At 55.7% G+C, this 15,380-nt stretch overlaps 3 protein-coding genes across 3 annotated transcripts; all 3 read right to left on the bottom strand.

Moving 5' to 3' along the window:
- Nucleotides 1–63: 63 nt before the first annotated feature.
- GCG54_00000315 (Protein-lysine N-methyltransferase rrg1) lies at nt 64–1,197 on the bottom strand (the record flags this gene model as incomplete). Its single annotated transcript, XM_045400456.1, has 3 exons — nt 64–360; nt 410–861; nt 909–1,197. 3 exons carry the CDS (start codon nt 1,195–1,197, stop codon nt 64–66), a joined length of 1,038 nt encoding a protein of 345 aa, XP_045258042.1.
- Nucleotides 1,198–2,235: 1,038 nt separating this feature from the next.
- Nucleotides 2,236–3,342, bottom strand: GCG54_00000316 (uncharacterized protein; the record flags this gene model as incomplete). The annotated part of the gene is made up of 2 exons (XM_045400457.1): nt 2,236–2,381; nt 2,427–3,342. 2 exons carry the CDS (start codon nt 3,340–3,342, stop codon nt 2,236–2,238), a joined length of 1,062 nt encoding a protein of 353 aa, XP_045258043.1.
- Nucleotides 3,343–5,908: 2,566 nt separating this feature from the next.
- On the bottom strand, nt 5,909–8,302 carry GCG54_00000317 (uncharacterized protein; the record flags this gene model as incomplete). Its single annotated transcript, XM_045400458.1, has 3 exons — nt 5,909–7,571; nt 7,628–7,902; nt 8,129–8,302. 3 exons carry the CDS (start codon nt 8,300–8,302, stop codon nt 5,909–5,911), a joined length of 2,112 nt encoding a protein of 703 aa, XP_045258044.1.
- Nucleotides 8,303–15,380: the final 7,078 nt, after the last annotated feature.

A 15,380-nucleotide genomic window follows, 5' to 3' on the forward strand; every position in this document is an offset into this window, starting at 1 on the left:
TGTTTCTAATGTGTAGTATGCAAACAACCAAATGCATCGCTCGCTTCAACAAATGCTTGCCGTCTACGCCAGTGACTGACGTGCAAAGACACCCCACCAACAGTTTACCGGAGAGCCCTCGTCGGCTTCGCCCCAGTCGTCCTGCCCGTCAAGAGTTCCTTCCTCGACGCAGGCAAGCGGGCGTGTTTGGTTCTTCATCGCGTCTCTGAAGTTCTGCAAAAGTCTTTTGGTTGTCTCGTCTCTCAGCGGAACCATGACCACTGCACGAGCATCCTCTTCAAGGGAAAGTTGCTCTGAAAAAGCACCGGCCAAGAGGCCTGGATGGATGTCGTCGTAGAGCGGATCGGCGGCAAGAACGACCTGTGATATCAGTCAGTCATTGTTAAAGACGCCCGGTGGGATCACCAACCTTGAACTGGTTCTTCTTCTCGAAGAGATCTTGGTCAACTTCATCCTCTCCGGAGCCTCCCCATGTAAGAGCCCCCGCATCGAGCGACCCTCCGAGCTTCTCTACAGTCGCACGGTTGGCTTCGACATTGAACCGCAGGTTTTCCATGATATCGGGCAAGTCGCTCAAGATAACGTGGACCTTCCATAAGGCAGCTGCTGCCAGACCGAGAAGTCCGGTACCGGATCCCAGCTCCAACACGGGCGGGCGAGGCTGGCCAAGTGACTCATCAAAAAGACGGAACAGAGACGTAGGTCCAAGACTAGGTAGGTACTGAGCAAGCACATAGGACGAGCCCCAGGTCTTGAGGCCGAGTGAGTCGCCAGTCAGGGGCGGTTCCCGAATAATGATTTCAAACGTTGGAGTGCGAGCATCCTCTCTGAAGGGCCACCGCCTAGTGATCTCGCCCATTGCTACTTCCTGTCAGAAATTGCTCCAGCGTTTTGTCTCCCTCACGTACCTGTCCGTCCACAACGCTCCGTCATCCTTTTGCTGGCTTCCGTCCAAATCGCCTCCTTCTCATCGTCGTCCTCGATCCATGCAAGTCCGCTCTTGATGATAGAGGAGAGGTACATCGATACCTCTCGCCGAAAGTAGGCCGTGGCTTCCTGCTCGTGAACAATCTCCGATCGCTTGCGCTTGTGACTCCATATTGGGGGGCTGAGTTCCAGCTGCTTCAAGGTGCTGAGTAGGTCTTCACTTGATGGCTTCTGCCACATTTGAGGGAAATCCTTGGGCTCAAGAGACATGTTGGCGGTTGAATCAAGGTTCTATTAGGGGCCCTCTATTTTATGTTTTCTAAAACACCAAGGGACTCTGATAATGAAGAAGAAGTGGTTGCCGAACAAAGAAGAGGCGCAAGGTGCTCCCGAAAGTTTATGGGAAAGGGGGTTCAGCCACTGGAAAAATTCGCTGGCGGTCTGGACTTTCCGCTAAGGTACCCAAGGGACCCCATCGCCAAAAGCACCCGACACACTGAGACCAACCAACGTTAACGCCGACAGGGACCCTTATCGTTATCGGATGCGCCCGGCCCATCAAACGTGGGGTTCAGATCACTGATCTGGCAGGTGGGGGGCCCAATCCCCAAGGGTCTTTCCCTCGCAAGGTTCGTTCCTGCCGTTGTTGTTGATTGGTTGGCCTCACATGCAAGGCTGCAGTGGAGTCACAGATCAACCGACCCCACGTCACAGTATAAAATAGGCTGCAATTTCTGCGGCGCTTCCAACTTCTCTCCTCTTTTCCTCTCTTCAAGCACCGTCCTCTTCAACGCTGCGTTTCTATGCTACGAACAGAGAGTTTGTGCGCAAGCACGATTTCTCGGGAAGCTCGTCTTCTCACAATGGCATATGAGAAATTCGGAGTAACATCTTCACTACCACCCAATGTCTCCTGCCCTGTGTGGGATGACGGGTCTGCCCGCGAGGGTCTGGCGTGACTTCACGCTTGCAATTGGCATCAGAAAAGCAGGGCCCGCAGCCGTCCTCGTGTATACCCTTCGGGGGAAGACGGGGTTCTGGACTCGGTGACCCTTTGGGAGAGTCATTGCGAAGATTGTGCACAGCACTTGAGTGCGATACGCAGCGTCTGGGATCCCGACTGGCTTCGGCTGGGCGGGGGACTTGACAATTCAATTCCGATCATTCTGTTGAGGACGGTGCTTCACTTTTTTCTTTTCCAGGTAAGCTGCTCTCTGCTCTTTCCCATCGCTAAAGGTCCAAGGATACTACTAACAATCCAAATGCACCCTCTTCTCCTAGCTTCACCCATCAACATCAACGACCACATTACCAAGTCTCCGAGCATTCAACAGGGGACGAATCTTTCGTCTGCTGCCACTGCGCATCCTTGTTGCCTGCCTGCTCGTTGCTGGTATCCTCCTCTTGGGCATGCTCCTTATTGTCATCACCAGCGCCGTCATCCGCCGTTGCTTCTGGTGTCAGTTGTGGTTGACGTTGTTACTCGTCGGTGGGCTCACCTGGGCCAGCTACGGTAGGTAGGTCGAGGTCTCTCCATAGGTGTGCGTTGGATTTGGTGAGGTTGCGTGCCCAGATGAACTTCTCGATGGCCTTGCTGCAGGCCTCATGATCCTCGTCGGCATCTCTAGCGAACTCCAAAGCTTCCTCAACAGCGTAGATGACGCCGTCGATGTGACTCTTGATGACTCCATCCTGATCCTGTGAGGTGGCCGTGGGTGGAATTTCGTAGCGAGTGGCGTTCTTAAGACTCGTCAAGCCATGCTTGACCTGTGCTCTCACGCTCCTAAAGCTGGGCGCCTTCTCGCGCTTGCCCGCAGCCTTTCTCTCATCCTCCTCCTTCCGCGCGTTCGTCTGCAGCATGTCGGCCCACATGTCCCCCAGTGTATCCTTCTGCACGAATTCTCTCACGTCGGGGGTGATCTTGTTGTCGAAGTCGTCGTATGCCTTCTTGTACATCCAGTGAGCCGCACTGAGTTGATCGTGGAGATGCTCCAGCGAGAACCTGGCCCCCAACAGCCATTCCTCGCGCGCTGCGTTGTCGTAGGTGGTCGCAGCTGTCTTGACCATCTCCTTGCTGGCGGTGCTCTTATCTCCCTCACGGCTCTTGGCGCTGCGACGACTGCCCTCTCGGCTGCTTCTGTCCTTGCGATCATGCTCGGGGCTGTCGTTGCCCTGTTGGCCTCGCCGGGAACGTCTGGCTTCCTCGCTCGATCGCGGGGACACGGGAGGCGAGCGTCCGTTGTTGGCGTTGGAGACGGTGGGTGCCGCAAAGGCGTAGACGAAGCCGTTCCTGGGTAGCGGCACGGGCAGGGAGGACTGGAGGGTGTCGAAGTGGAATGCGTCCTGTGTCATGCGACCGTATTCGTCCATGTAGACAGGTCTGCTGTGATGCGGGATGAAGCGTTCTCGTGACATTGCGCTGGCTGCTTGGGAGAATATTTGAAGCGGTTTCGAAGACGGCGACGATGTTGCCTTGGATGATCAGAGTTACGGCTTCTGGATACTTCTCGACTTGGTGGCATCACGTTGGGCCAGGGTGGGACGTATATATCTGGGCTCGGCTGTGGCTGCTAGCTATCTTGCCATCGCAGTGAAGCTCTTTGGACCTTTGTGGTGAATGTTGTGGCGGAAGCCTGCCATGCGATGCCGTCCCCAAGCATCATCTCCCACAAAGCTGCATAGACATATGCCTGCATACAAAGGAAGCCGCACAAAACCGATGCGCCGGCACAGCATTTCCATCCGGATGCAAGCACATTCTACAGAGTCCAAAGGCTGTTTTGCATATCCAACACCCAAGAGCAAACAGGTCCAAGTTTGTCCCACTTTACACCAAACGCACCCATCGCTTGCTGGCTTTCCCAACAGAGAGCAGGTAACAACCTCTTTCAGCAACAGATCTTGCAAACCCGAACCCCAGTCTCTCAAATGCCATCTCCAGAAATCTTCTCAGTAACATCCTCACTCTTGGTGAAAGCGTCTACCAATGGCTCCGTCCGCGGGTATCCGCGCCACCCAAAGGGCGGGCACGGGTGACACTGACCCAAGTGGCAATCCGGGCTCGACCGCGCCATCATCCCGGGGGTTGGCCCAAAGCTTAAAAAACGACAACCACACTACTACGGCGGCCCGGAAGGCGCGGCGGCAGCGGGGAAAAAGAAGGCCAAGCTAAGGGACGCGCGAGCCGCGGGCGCGGGCGGGTGGACGGGCGGGCGGCCCCTCTTGCTTCCCAATATGCCCCCCTGCTCGTTATTACGGTCTTCCCGTACCACCCCTCCCTTCGTTTGCCAACATCCAACATCCAGCGTCCAGCATCCCGTTGCGCATGTTCTGGAAGAAAACGAAGGGAACACCCCCGACAGAGTCCATCCATTTCCCCTTCCACGACAATTAAGTTTGGGGGGAAAGGAAACCTCGGATGCGATTGACTGCAGAGAGAGTACGAAGACGATACATTCAAATATGTTGCCACCGAATTTCTTCATGTTCGGCGGGCGGGCGGCGGCGCGGCTTGGACCAGAAGCTTTCAGCGGCGCAGCGCACGCACCGCCGCCATCTGTTTATGCGTTGTGCCACCTCGGGCTTACACACAATCCCTCCGTCAGCTTGTACGAGAGCGAAGTCTCTGTCTCTCTTCCTCTGTGTGTGTCTCTCTCGCAAGACGGGTGAGGAAAAAGAAATCTAGCCTGCTGAACACGAACTTGCGGGGTGCCGAAAAGGGTAAGAAGGAAGCAGGAAACACACAACACACGCAATTCATGTCTTCAACGGTCAACCCCGATCGACCTAGTTTACAGGTCAGACAGGCTAGGCGGATGGAATACCAAAGAAAACACCAATCCTTCGAGGCGAATCGATCGCCCGGCACAAAATACGAGTGATGGATAATAGGGGGCCGTCACGAAACAGACAGAGACAGGCAGACAGAGGGTGCCCCGTCTTATTGCCGTTGAAATCAACTTTAATGAGCCAAAACACGAGATTCCTCCCGTAAATATTGCGGGGAGCTCTGGTGGATTCCCATCCCACCCCGCGGCGCCCCCTTTCCGCTCTGTACGTATCCGTAGTGCAGAGAAAGAAGGGGAAACCAGCAGAGACCCAGTAATTCGCAGTAACAGAAATTTTGGGGACCTTGATTTTCGCGAACCTTGTGTGGGGAAAAGCGAAATGATCGACGTCACAAACTGCAGCATCGACAACAACAACAACAAGCACAAGCAAGGACGGAGCGAGGGAGGGGGATTGGGATGGAGATGGGGATGGATGCTTCCCCTTCTCTATCCGTACTGCTGTTTTGATTCATTACTTCCTAGGATATGCATCCCATCTGCATATGAAATGCAAGCTGCAGCTGTGGATATGTCCAAAGGACGCTGCAGCGCACGGCTGTTTGCATCGCTGCAGAGCGGGAATGACGTTGACAATTTGCATAAAAAAGCGGCAAAGATCAGCTAGACGCCGTTGCACAACATGGACTGTCACATGGGGGAACAAAGGTCGGGTTCATTATGAGGATATCATTTTCGATTTTTGATTTTTGTGTGAGTGGCTACCTCGTGGTATCAAAGAAAATGAAGAAAGAGGAGGGGAAAAAGAGTAAACCTCCCCGGAATTCAAGAGACGATGTCAAAATACTGGCCCGTATCCACGGTGTTCCAGCTCGGTTTTTTTGTCCATGCAATCCTATATGCTGGTCGCCAATGCCGCCTGACCTTCGATGCAAATGCCATCCAGTCCAAAAAGTATGAAAAGAGAAAGGGAAAGAAAGAATCATTCGCTGTTGCTGATGCTGGTCTCATGTGGCCGTCCTATCCAGGATCTGGCGAGATATCCCCGTGAATTAACGCTTGGGGAGGAAAAACAGAAAATCAATCAAAAAAGCCGCCGCAAATCAAGTTTGCCCCTTCGCCTCATCCCTCTTCGCTGATCTCGTCAACACGTTCCTCTTGATCTGTCTGGGCGGTCCGTTCTCAGGCGCCTTCTAGGCGACCGCGATGGGAGGCGGGCACTCCCTGTAGATCTCCGTCTTCATGACCTTCAGTCGTTCGCGCATGTCGAGCAGGTCGGCCATCTTGTCCTCAGGCGGGTGTGACATGTCGGCAATTTCCCAGTGCAGAGCCTCATACTTTTCATAGAACAGCTTGAAACGCTGGGCCTTGCTGACCAGGTCGGGGCTAAGTCCGCGTTGGCGCTTGGGGGCGGTCTTGGCCCGGGCGCTGTCAATAGAAGAGTCGGAAGATTCCATGGCCTTGCGCTTCTTGGGTGCTGACTGTTCAAAGTCTGAAGCATTCGTGGGCGGTGACGAAGCCAGAGGCGAAGACTTGACTGGCGAGGTGTTCTTGTTCTTGAATGAGACACCGGATGAATTGCGGGGTGAGGCATGCGAGACATCCGCGGGACGCTGCTTGAGGTTGACGGGTGCCTTGATCGGCGCCGCCTTAGGCTGCTTCGCCCGTTTCGCAAGGGGCGCGCCAGAGCTGGAGCTGCTGTCGTCTGCTTCCTCCTCTCGGTGTCGCTTAGGCGGCTGCGACTTGACCGTCTTGATTGCCTCCCGCTCAACTGACCTCTCCTTCGGTCGCTCAATTGACTTCTCCACCGGTCGCTCGATGGGCTTTTCAGGCCTCTCGGGCTTCTCAACAGGCTTCGGCCTAGGCTTTGGCGCGGAAATCTTGGGCTTCGGCGGCAGCGAAGTATCCGGCTTCTTCTTGGGCGCAGGGACGGGGGCGGCTGCCGCGGGAGCTGGTCTGGGTTTGGCTGCCGCAATGCTCGCCATTGGCTTGTCCTCTGAGGATTCTGAGTCCGAATCTGAGTTCGTGATGAACTCCGCGGAAAGAACCTTCTTGCCGGGGGCAGGTGCCTTCTCCTTCTTCTTTTCTGCGGCCGCCTTGGCTGCGGTCGCGGCCTTGCTTTGCGACTTCCACTTCTTCGCTGGGGGCGGGTCAGGCGCAGCCTTCTTTGGCTTCGGCGGTAAGGGGTTTGATGAAGATCTTGACATGGTTTCGCCGCCCTTCTTGGTTGTTTCCTTGAGAACGTCTTCGTTGTCGTCGGCGGGCTCCTGCACCTGAATCTTCGGTGGTGGAGCGGCAGAGGCTTTCGCGATGTTCGCCTGCAGCTTGCTGAGAATCTTGCCCTTGCCTCGCTCCTCCCTGGGCAGAAGCTTCTGCCACTCGGGTTCCGTCGTTGCCAGCCGCATCTTATCGAACTGACGGATCGCGTTGTCGATCGCTTTCTGTCGGGTATCTTGGGTATCATAATCGTACTTCCACACGTCCAACTCTTTCCAGTAGTTTTTTCTCAAAGCCCACTTCTGCGCATCCTTCTCGAATTGGGCAACCTTCTCGAGAGCTGGCTTGAACTCTTCCTCCTTGCCACTCCACAGGTCTTCCAGGTAGTCTTCCGACCGGTCTTGCACAGCAAGTTCGTGGACGATCATGGATCGCTGCTCCTTGAACTTCTCGACGACTTGCTGTGAAGAGGAGAAGACGGCGTTCGTTGACGGGGAACTGACGGCTACCAGCGCCGGCGATGATGGCGAAGACTTTCCGCCGCCATTGCCGTACGAGGCCATGCTCGACAGCAGTTTCGACTTGGCCTTTGTTCCTGTAGCCTTCTTGGTTGGCAGTGGCTTGTCCATAACCTGCGACCTATTTGCCCTGTTAGTTGTGCCACGACCAGCATGACCCATTCACCGTCCACATACGTCTTCTTCGATGCGTTGGCCGCTTTGATGGAGTTCTGCAGGTTCTCCGTATCCGAGTCCATGCCTGACGACGAGGTGGAAGGGGCAGGCTTGGCCTTGGCTCGCTCGGCCTTCTTGGGTGCCTCGGAGCCCGGTAGTTTCTTCCATAATGAGGTTGGCTGTGGTAGTCGTGTGGCTCGTTTCGTCGACTCGAAAGGTTTCGTGAGGAAGAGGTCGGAGGGAAAGGAGTCGGAAGTCGGAGAGAGGGTATGCGCGCTTGAGCCGTAGAGAAGTGTCTTTGCAGGAAGGTCCCGTCAGCATTCATGAAGATAAACTCCCTTTGAAGGTTGAGTTGCGTTTGGAAACAATGCTGAGGCTCGCCGCGGTTGCCCTCGACTGGTGGCGAAGCAGCGTTTGTCATGCATGCAGGCTGGCCCAGATGGTGGTTGTTCCCGTCGGCGAGACAATAGGATTGTGGCCGGGGTTCTCGGAATGCAAGGCAAAACAGTAGTGATTACTTACTGGGCTGCTCCCCAAGGATAGTTGGAGGTCTTCACCACTCTGTACGCACTTGATCAAGTCCTCGAGGACGTTGTCGGAGAGGTTGATGGTGAAGGCTTGAGGGGGCACGGGGTTGCCCGAGGCGGCCGAGCTCTCAAGAATGAGGCCGGTATCCGGAACCCTGATCGAAGGCATCGTGGATCTCGAGAGGTCACGCGAATCGGTTCGGTTGAAGGCGGGTTGCACCTCGCATGCTCTGGCTCGGTATTCCAAGGGAGCAATGAGAAGGCAAACGTGTGTAAGATCGGATTGGAGGCTCGGAGAAGGGAGTTTTGCGTCGTGGGAGTGAGTCGGTGGTGGTTCGCGGGAAACTCCCGGGTTGTTGCGTATATTATTCTCGCAGGTGGACTCTGGGGCGGGTAAGTAAGGCAGGCCAGGACGTCACTTTTCCATAGCCAGTGGACTGGGCTGCAGCAGGGAAGTGAAGGCCGGTTGTGCCGGTGAATCACTTCTCGTCTGAACAAAAACCCAGAAACCAATGTTGTAAAGCAGTAAAATAACACAGTAGAGGTTTGCCCCGGAGGGAAGAGTGGTGGTGAGGAGGTGAAGGTGAGAGAGGATGTCGAGATCAGGAACAGGAGGAGAGAAAGCACATACGCTTTGGCCGTGGCCGTGGTGGTAGGTACGGTATTACGGGATGGGAAGCACAGCCAGTCAGCCCAGCCCAGCCCAGCAGCCCAGTCAAGGTGCCCGCCCGCCCAGGTTCCGCCCCAGCCAAAAGGTATCCATACGGGCCAGGAAGAGAGCGACGAGAGAGACAGGGCCACCTTGGGGGTGAGGTGTGAGGGACCTGACTGACACTGAGAGCCCAGCAGTCCAGCGCACGCCGGACCGCAGCAGGGCCATCCACCACGGCCGCCTCCAGACGCAACAAGGCACCCACCGGCACTAATTAGTGCGGATACCAAGGGAGGTACTTGGACACTCCGGAGAACATGACCTGCAGCCCGCTGGATCGACCGCTAAAGGCTGCTGGAGGAGCATCGATTTACTGGCAGACCAAGTATCCATCATGTACTGCCCCCCATGCAAGACAGGGTTGCGGCGCCTGGGCAACAAGTGGTACTTGGCAGGTACTTTGCTGAGTTCATCGGCTGGGTTCCCAGGAGAGTGAAGGAGGGAGGGGGGAAGGGGGGGCAGAATGAGGAAGAATAGACCCACTCTGCGTGCGATCTCATGGGCAACCAGCGTCTGTGACTGGCTGAGCAGCCGGTCGCGGTCGGGGGGGGGGGCTCTGGTCGCTCTGCTGGTCACCGGCGGCTTGTACCTCAGGTACCTCCTACCTTTTTGGCGGAACGACAGGGGGATCGGGGATACCCACGACAAGGGGGCAGCCTACGCAGCATGGGCGACACCTCCCTCAGGTACCTTTCTGCTACGAATGCTCCCCAGCCAGCCGAAGCAAAGTAATCCGCAGTGCACCTGAGGTAAGGTAAGGCAAGGAAGGCAAGGGCATGGTATTCTGGCTTTGCAGACAATAATAACTTCCGACCAGCCTAGACGGGGAAACGTGAGGCAAAATTCGGAATAGAGCGCGTGGGCTGGGCTGGGCTTGGCTGGGCTGTCGTTGTACTACAAGACGGCACGGTTTGGTTTGGGTGCCGCTGAGTGTGATGACTGATGGGCCATGACGAGGTGGTGAGTTGGATCACTCAGAGCCAGTCACGCACTCATGGTGCCACATGGGCAGAACACATCATGGGCCCCCCAAGGCAAGTTGGCCCTGGATATGGAGAAGGAGATGGCGATGGATCATGGAGCCGTGACCGCAAGATCAGAGAGAGAGAGAGGGGGAGAGAGAGAGAGAGAGAGAGAGAGAGAGAGAGGGAGAACGACTGGCCCCGGCAACAATAACAGCAACAACACCACCATCACCGCAATGACACGACGGACCAAGTGGGCAGTCCGCGGGCGAGAGTGGTTAATGGCATGCATCAAAACGTCCGCCGCGGCAACTGGGCAAAGGCTTCCGACAGCGGCCGTCAAATCCCGCGAACCTCGTCCCATGCCCATTCATTTACCGTATTCGTTGCGTCTCTTTATTTTGCCCGTCTCCCCGACCTCCATGTCCTAAAAAGGGTCCACACTTGACAGGACGATATTGAAGATGTGAAAATAAAACCGTAATAGATGAAGAAGAAACTGTAAAACATGCCTTTCCGGGCAATACAATTGCTCCTGGCCTTGTGCGGGAGAGACCACGGAGACACATCAAACCTGCATCGCATTTATGGGAAAACAAAAACCACACAAACTAACAAGACTGACTTGCGCAGGGTAGGTGGTATTTGAATTTGTATGTATTTTGGGCCTCACCTTCCTCCTTTCCCTTGAACTCCAGACAGGTCCCTGAGAGGCTGGGATTGATTGATCTGTCGTCCCGCTGCCTGGTCCTGTTCCCACCATATGGAAAAGTTCCTTGACCCCCTGTCGTTATTGACCTCCGATTTCCTCGCGCTCCCTCACTACGCCCGCTCATTTGTGATGAGATTCCAAAAGCGAAGCAAAAAAAGTCCAGTCGCTCGACAGATACAGCGGTTAACGGAAACGGCACACCAGGCAGGAAGGGACGTGGCAAACCAAAACCGCTGCGCTATTTGTCTTTGTCTCGCTGTTTCCATGGACCGCTGCCATCGTTCCAATATCTTTGGCCGATGTTTCTGGTCCTGTGGGGAGGGACAGAAACATTGTGCAACCGTCCGCCGGCTTGGGTAAGATGGGCATCTTCTCTTGAGAACGGCAGGCCAGCCATACAGCAACGTGAGGCGCTTCTACAGCGCCATTCGGGTCTTTTTGTTGTTGCTTCTTTGCCTCAAAATGTTTGAACGACGGGCTATCCGTCCAAACTTGACACACGGCCGCGAACCTTAATGGGAACTGAACTGGAGCAGTCAAGGGCAGAACCGCTTTGTCCGGCTCAGCCCAGTCCCAGGTCGACCGTAGCTAGCGGATCTGCCACCCGAACGTGGCTCTCGCCGTCTCAACTGTAACATCGTCACAAACCTCCCTCCAATCCCTCGCTTTCTCTCGCCGCTTTGCCATTCTGCAGCATGCGCACAGCATATGCTTGAGCATACATAGACCACCTCGTCATCTGGTAATCCGCGGATATACGTGCTTCCGTGGGCACGCGGTGCACATAAGATGAGATGGTAGAGACCACTCGGCGTGCGTAGTGAGAACGCATTGATTGGAGTATCAACGTCCCGTTTTTGGCGTCCCTCCCCGACCGTTGGCTGTCTGCTGCGGCAGAGTCCTCGCACTCTTGACAGTCCCACGATTGTATTCGTAGGGACGACGGCGATCCACTTGCATGCTACTGTGCAGCGCTATCCTCAGGTGAGAGACGGTCGTCTCCTGTCTTGGCCTGGTGCTTCAGTGCAGTGCTGCCCTCCTCCCGAGTGGGCTGAGTACCCAGGGCGTACCTTGACTGCAAAACACTGCTGGCCCCTACCAGACGGATACCCGCGGCGAAGGTTCCAAGTTGCGTAGTGGGTGCACTGGGCTAGGTGCGGCTAGTGCCCACCCTGCTGGGCCTCGAACAGAGGCAAATGTCGCTGGTTTGATGATTGGCAATTGTTGCTGACTTTTGATACCGGGGGAACTATCCCGCCAGACTGGTCACCGATAGGGCAGTTGGCCGGCGTACCTTGGGGCATTTTCTGGCAATGGCGCAGATTGAAACGAACAGCAGCACTCTTGGGTCGAGTCAGGGGTAAATCGTGGACGGCGATGACAGGTCCTTCTAGAAGTGTTTTCTACCCCTTCACTTACGCTTCGCCCATGCTGCTGTTGACAGAGGCTAGCAGGGCGTGACAGACTGACCATGGTGCTGTTGCTGACCTCATGTGGCCCTGCGCTGTGTTCCTGGGCCTGGGTTGACTCTTCGGTCGGTGGCCGGCGACTGATGGGATTTTGTCGCGCGTAACGTTGACTTGGCAGATGGTACGCAGTACTGCGTCGTGCTACACGCCGCATGTGGTCACTGGTGCTCTGATGCGTGCCTGACAAGCCCCATTTTGCGGAGGGTACGTCTGCGTCAGCATGTGCTGTACCCGGTTCTGGTGTACCTGCCCAAGGCCGCCCGCCACGACACCACCCACGCCATATCCATGCCACGCAGAACGCATTCGTTCGAGTTATTGTCGAGAAATGCTGAGAGAGGCATCTGTATATGGTCGCCGCTGTTGTTGCGGCTGGCAGAGCTGTGCGATTCAATAGGGCCCACGGCGGGCGGGACGGAAGCACGCACTCGAGGGACCGAATGGAATCGAGGTTTGTCTTTTGGAGATGGTCCCGGCTCTTGCTCGGCGCAGGGGCGGAAAGCGAGGCGTCGCATCCGTCGTCCGTCCGTCCGTACCTTAAAGGTAAAGACAAAGTCAAAGTGAGGCAAGGTGAGGTGATGTGAGGGGCAGCACGCGGAAGCAAACAAGCTACGTTGTCGAGGTCGTCTCTTGTTGAACGGAAAATGGAGTGACGAAAGGGCGGTTGTAGGTACTGCGGTATGTAACTGGGGTTTCCAAGTTCCCTCTTCTCTGGCTTCCGCAGCGACGGCTGCAGGAGAGCGGACCTCATGAGGGTCCGTTGGGTCTAGCCTCGCTTGCTCTGTCACTTGATTCCCCGCTGCGGGAGTACATTGTTGAGCGTGTAGATGTATTCGCATGTATGCACATATGGGCTCGGAGCTTCTGCGTCGAGCGGCGGTTGCATGCTGTGTTGTTCCTGGATCCTGAGTCACTGACGACAGCGATTGGCAAGGTGTAGCATGCGCTCATTCGTGATGAAGAGGTCAAGATGGGCGACTAGTAGAGCCACGCCAATTTCGGTGAGATGAGAATTCGGGCGGTCTGCAAAGGGAGGTAAGAGCGGTCTGAAGCTGTGTTAGGGGTCAGGACGAATTTTCGCTGGAGATGCCCAAAAGAAACCAATTAGAAAAAAAAGGAGACAAGATGGCTGACTGGGAGAAATGCAAAACGCATGGGGTGAAGTTCAGTGGTCTTCGAAACAAGACAATATTGATGAGGCGGTCGATAGAGCAAAGGCTCTCTTTCTCTCGCTCTCACGGCTGCCATCTGCCATTCGCTCCCGGGAATACTCGAGGCACCAATGGCGGTTGAATTGTCGACCGCATGAGTTCTTCCTGACGAGGTGGTGGAGGATACTTTTGCTGTCGTCGCTGTCACTGTCGCAGTTCGCTTCGCTATTGCTGGTACCGGCGCCGCTGCCGCTACCGCTGCCGCTGCTGGGCTTCCCGCTCTCAGTGCCCAAGCACCCAAGTACCTCCCTCTCGCCTACAGGCTACAGAGAAGGTAAGGTAACGGCGATGATGTGCCGGGGGCACGGGAGGACCGCTTTGGTTGCAGCCACGAGGTCATGTACCGCTGCAGTACCTCTCGATGGAGACTGGAATTGCACATGTGGATCCAACACAGATACGTACTGTAGGTACTTACCAAGGTACCTACCTACCTTCCATTGCCTTAGCGGGCACTCACTTGGGTGGCAGCCACACTCCTCGGCTGGCAAACCCTTGGTCTAGTGAGCTCTTGGCTTGACAACGCCTCAAAGACTCCATGAGCCGACGGTGTGTTTCCCCGGAATGACGAAAAAGAAAACTCCAAATCGATGCAGCAAGACCCAACAACTGAGCTGCCCCGCGAGGGTTACCTGCCGCCCGTCCAATTCTTCTGTGCAGCACGGGAAGGATCCGTATACACGCAGCAGACAATCAACTCTCGACGACCTCAGTCTCGAAGACCTTTCTTCTTTTCCCACGTTGCTGCCCCCCTCCCTCGGACGGTTTTGAAATCAAAAGTTGAGAACCTGTCTAGAGTCCAAGCACCTTGCCTTGCCGCGTTGCTGCTGCGTACCGGAGGTAGGGAGCCGGGGTTCGGAAGAGCTGCGACTAATAAGCCATTCGGGTCCCCGTGCTGCCAAATTGAAAGAAAGACCCGTTCTTGTCTCCGTAATAGCTCCCTCGGGGCTTGGGAGCAAAGTGCGCGATGATGGGTGATGCCTGAGTTAGGATTCCGCTGGTTCGTCCTCTCACTTTCTGCGCTCTGCTCTTACGGCGTGCGCAGTAGACCACCCGTCTTGTTTCCCCATCAAACCACTCAATGAACACTGAGTTCGGCCAACACAGCCGATACAGAGCAATGTGTCGATGCCCAGGCGCTCCTGGTCAGAATCGCCCGTATGGCCAGCCTGCGCCCATCCGCGGACGTCACACGGGACATTATCATGGCTGGGATTGGATACCTCAGTCCCAAGTTGCGTACCGGTACTGACTGAGGTTTGGTCTCTCTAGAGGCGTATGATGGGCAACCTCTCAGCGACCGAGCCTTGCCCAGATGACGAGGCAGCACACCCAATCACCTTGGCCAGTTGGTGCGTCTATCCAGTCCAGCTTCGGTACAAAGCACGGCGCAAGGCGAGCTCGTACTTGATGACTGGGGGCTGCCGTAGCCTAGAGGCTGCCGATCGATCTGGGTTGACGACGTCTGCCAGCAATCCCGGTGACAGGCACACACACCAGTTGGCTGCACACTGCCACATGCAGAAGTGAATTGAGATGAGCTGGGCTGCCTTGTCCGACCCAAACTTGTCGCTACCAGGATGACGGCTGATGGCAGCTGGAGATTCGGCCCCGGCGGAAGGTGCTGCACGTCTGGATCGCCTGCCAAACACACCCAAAGCCGTTCGGCGGGTGCATTGGTCTTGGGGAGGTGCATGTCCTCGTCCCAAATGCCACTGAAACACTTTTCTATCGCGGCCTTGTTTTTTTCTTCTTCCTTGTGTCTTATGGTGCTTCTTTTGCTGTTTTCCCTAGTAACTGAAGGTAAAGACACGAGCGGGGACCCTGTTTCTGTTCTGTTCCTGTTTGAGACTTGGGCCGAATCGAGCAACGGCATCTTCCTGCTTTCATCCAAGGAATAACGTCTTTCTCAGTTGACCCGTCAGTAGTGGCCCCCCCACCTGCTCCTGTCACAAGATGTAGTCCTCGCTGGCAAGAGGTAGCAGGTGACAGTCGGCATGATGGGCCTCTGGGGTAATGGCTCGCCGAGGTGAGAGAAAACAGTCCAGGAAGGCCAGCTCAAACCACGGGCCAATACTCCCAAGAGGCTGTGGTGGTACACCATCCATCCGTCACCGGTGCCACGACCAAGTTCATGCCAGGTACCTCACGTTGTCTCGGCGCCACGAAAGAAGGAAT

The sequence above is a fragment of the Colletotrichum gloeosporioides genome (assembly GCF_011800055.1).
Source record: "Colletotrichum gloeosporioides strain Lc1 chromosome Unknown consensus_90, whole genome shotgun sequence".
Lineage (NCBI taxonomy): Eukaryota > Fungi > Ascomycota > Sordariomycetes > Glomerellales > Glomerellaceae > Colletotrichum > Colletotrichum gloeosporioides.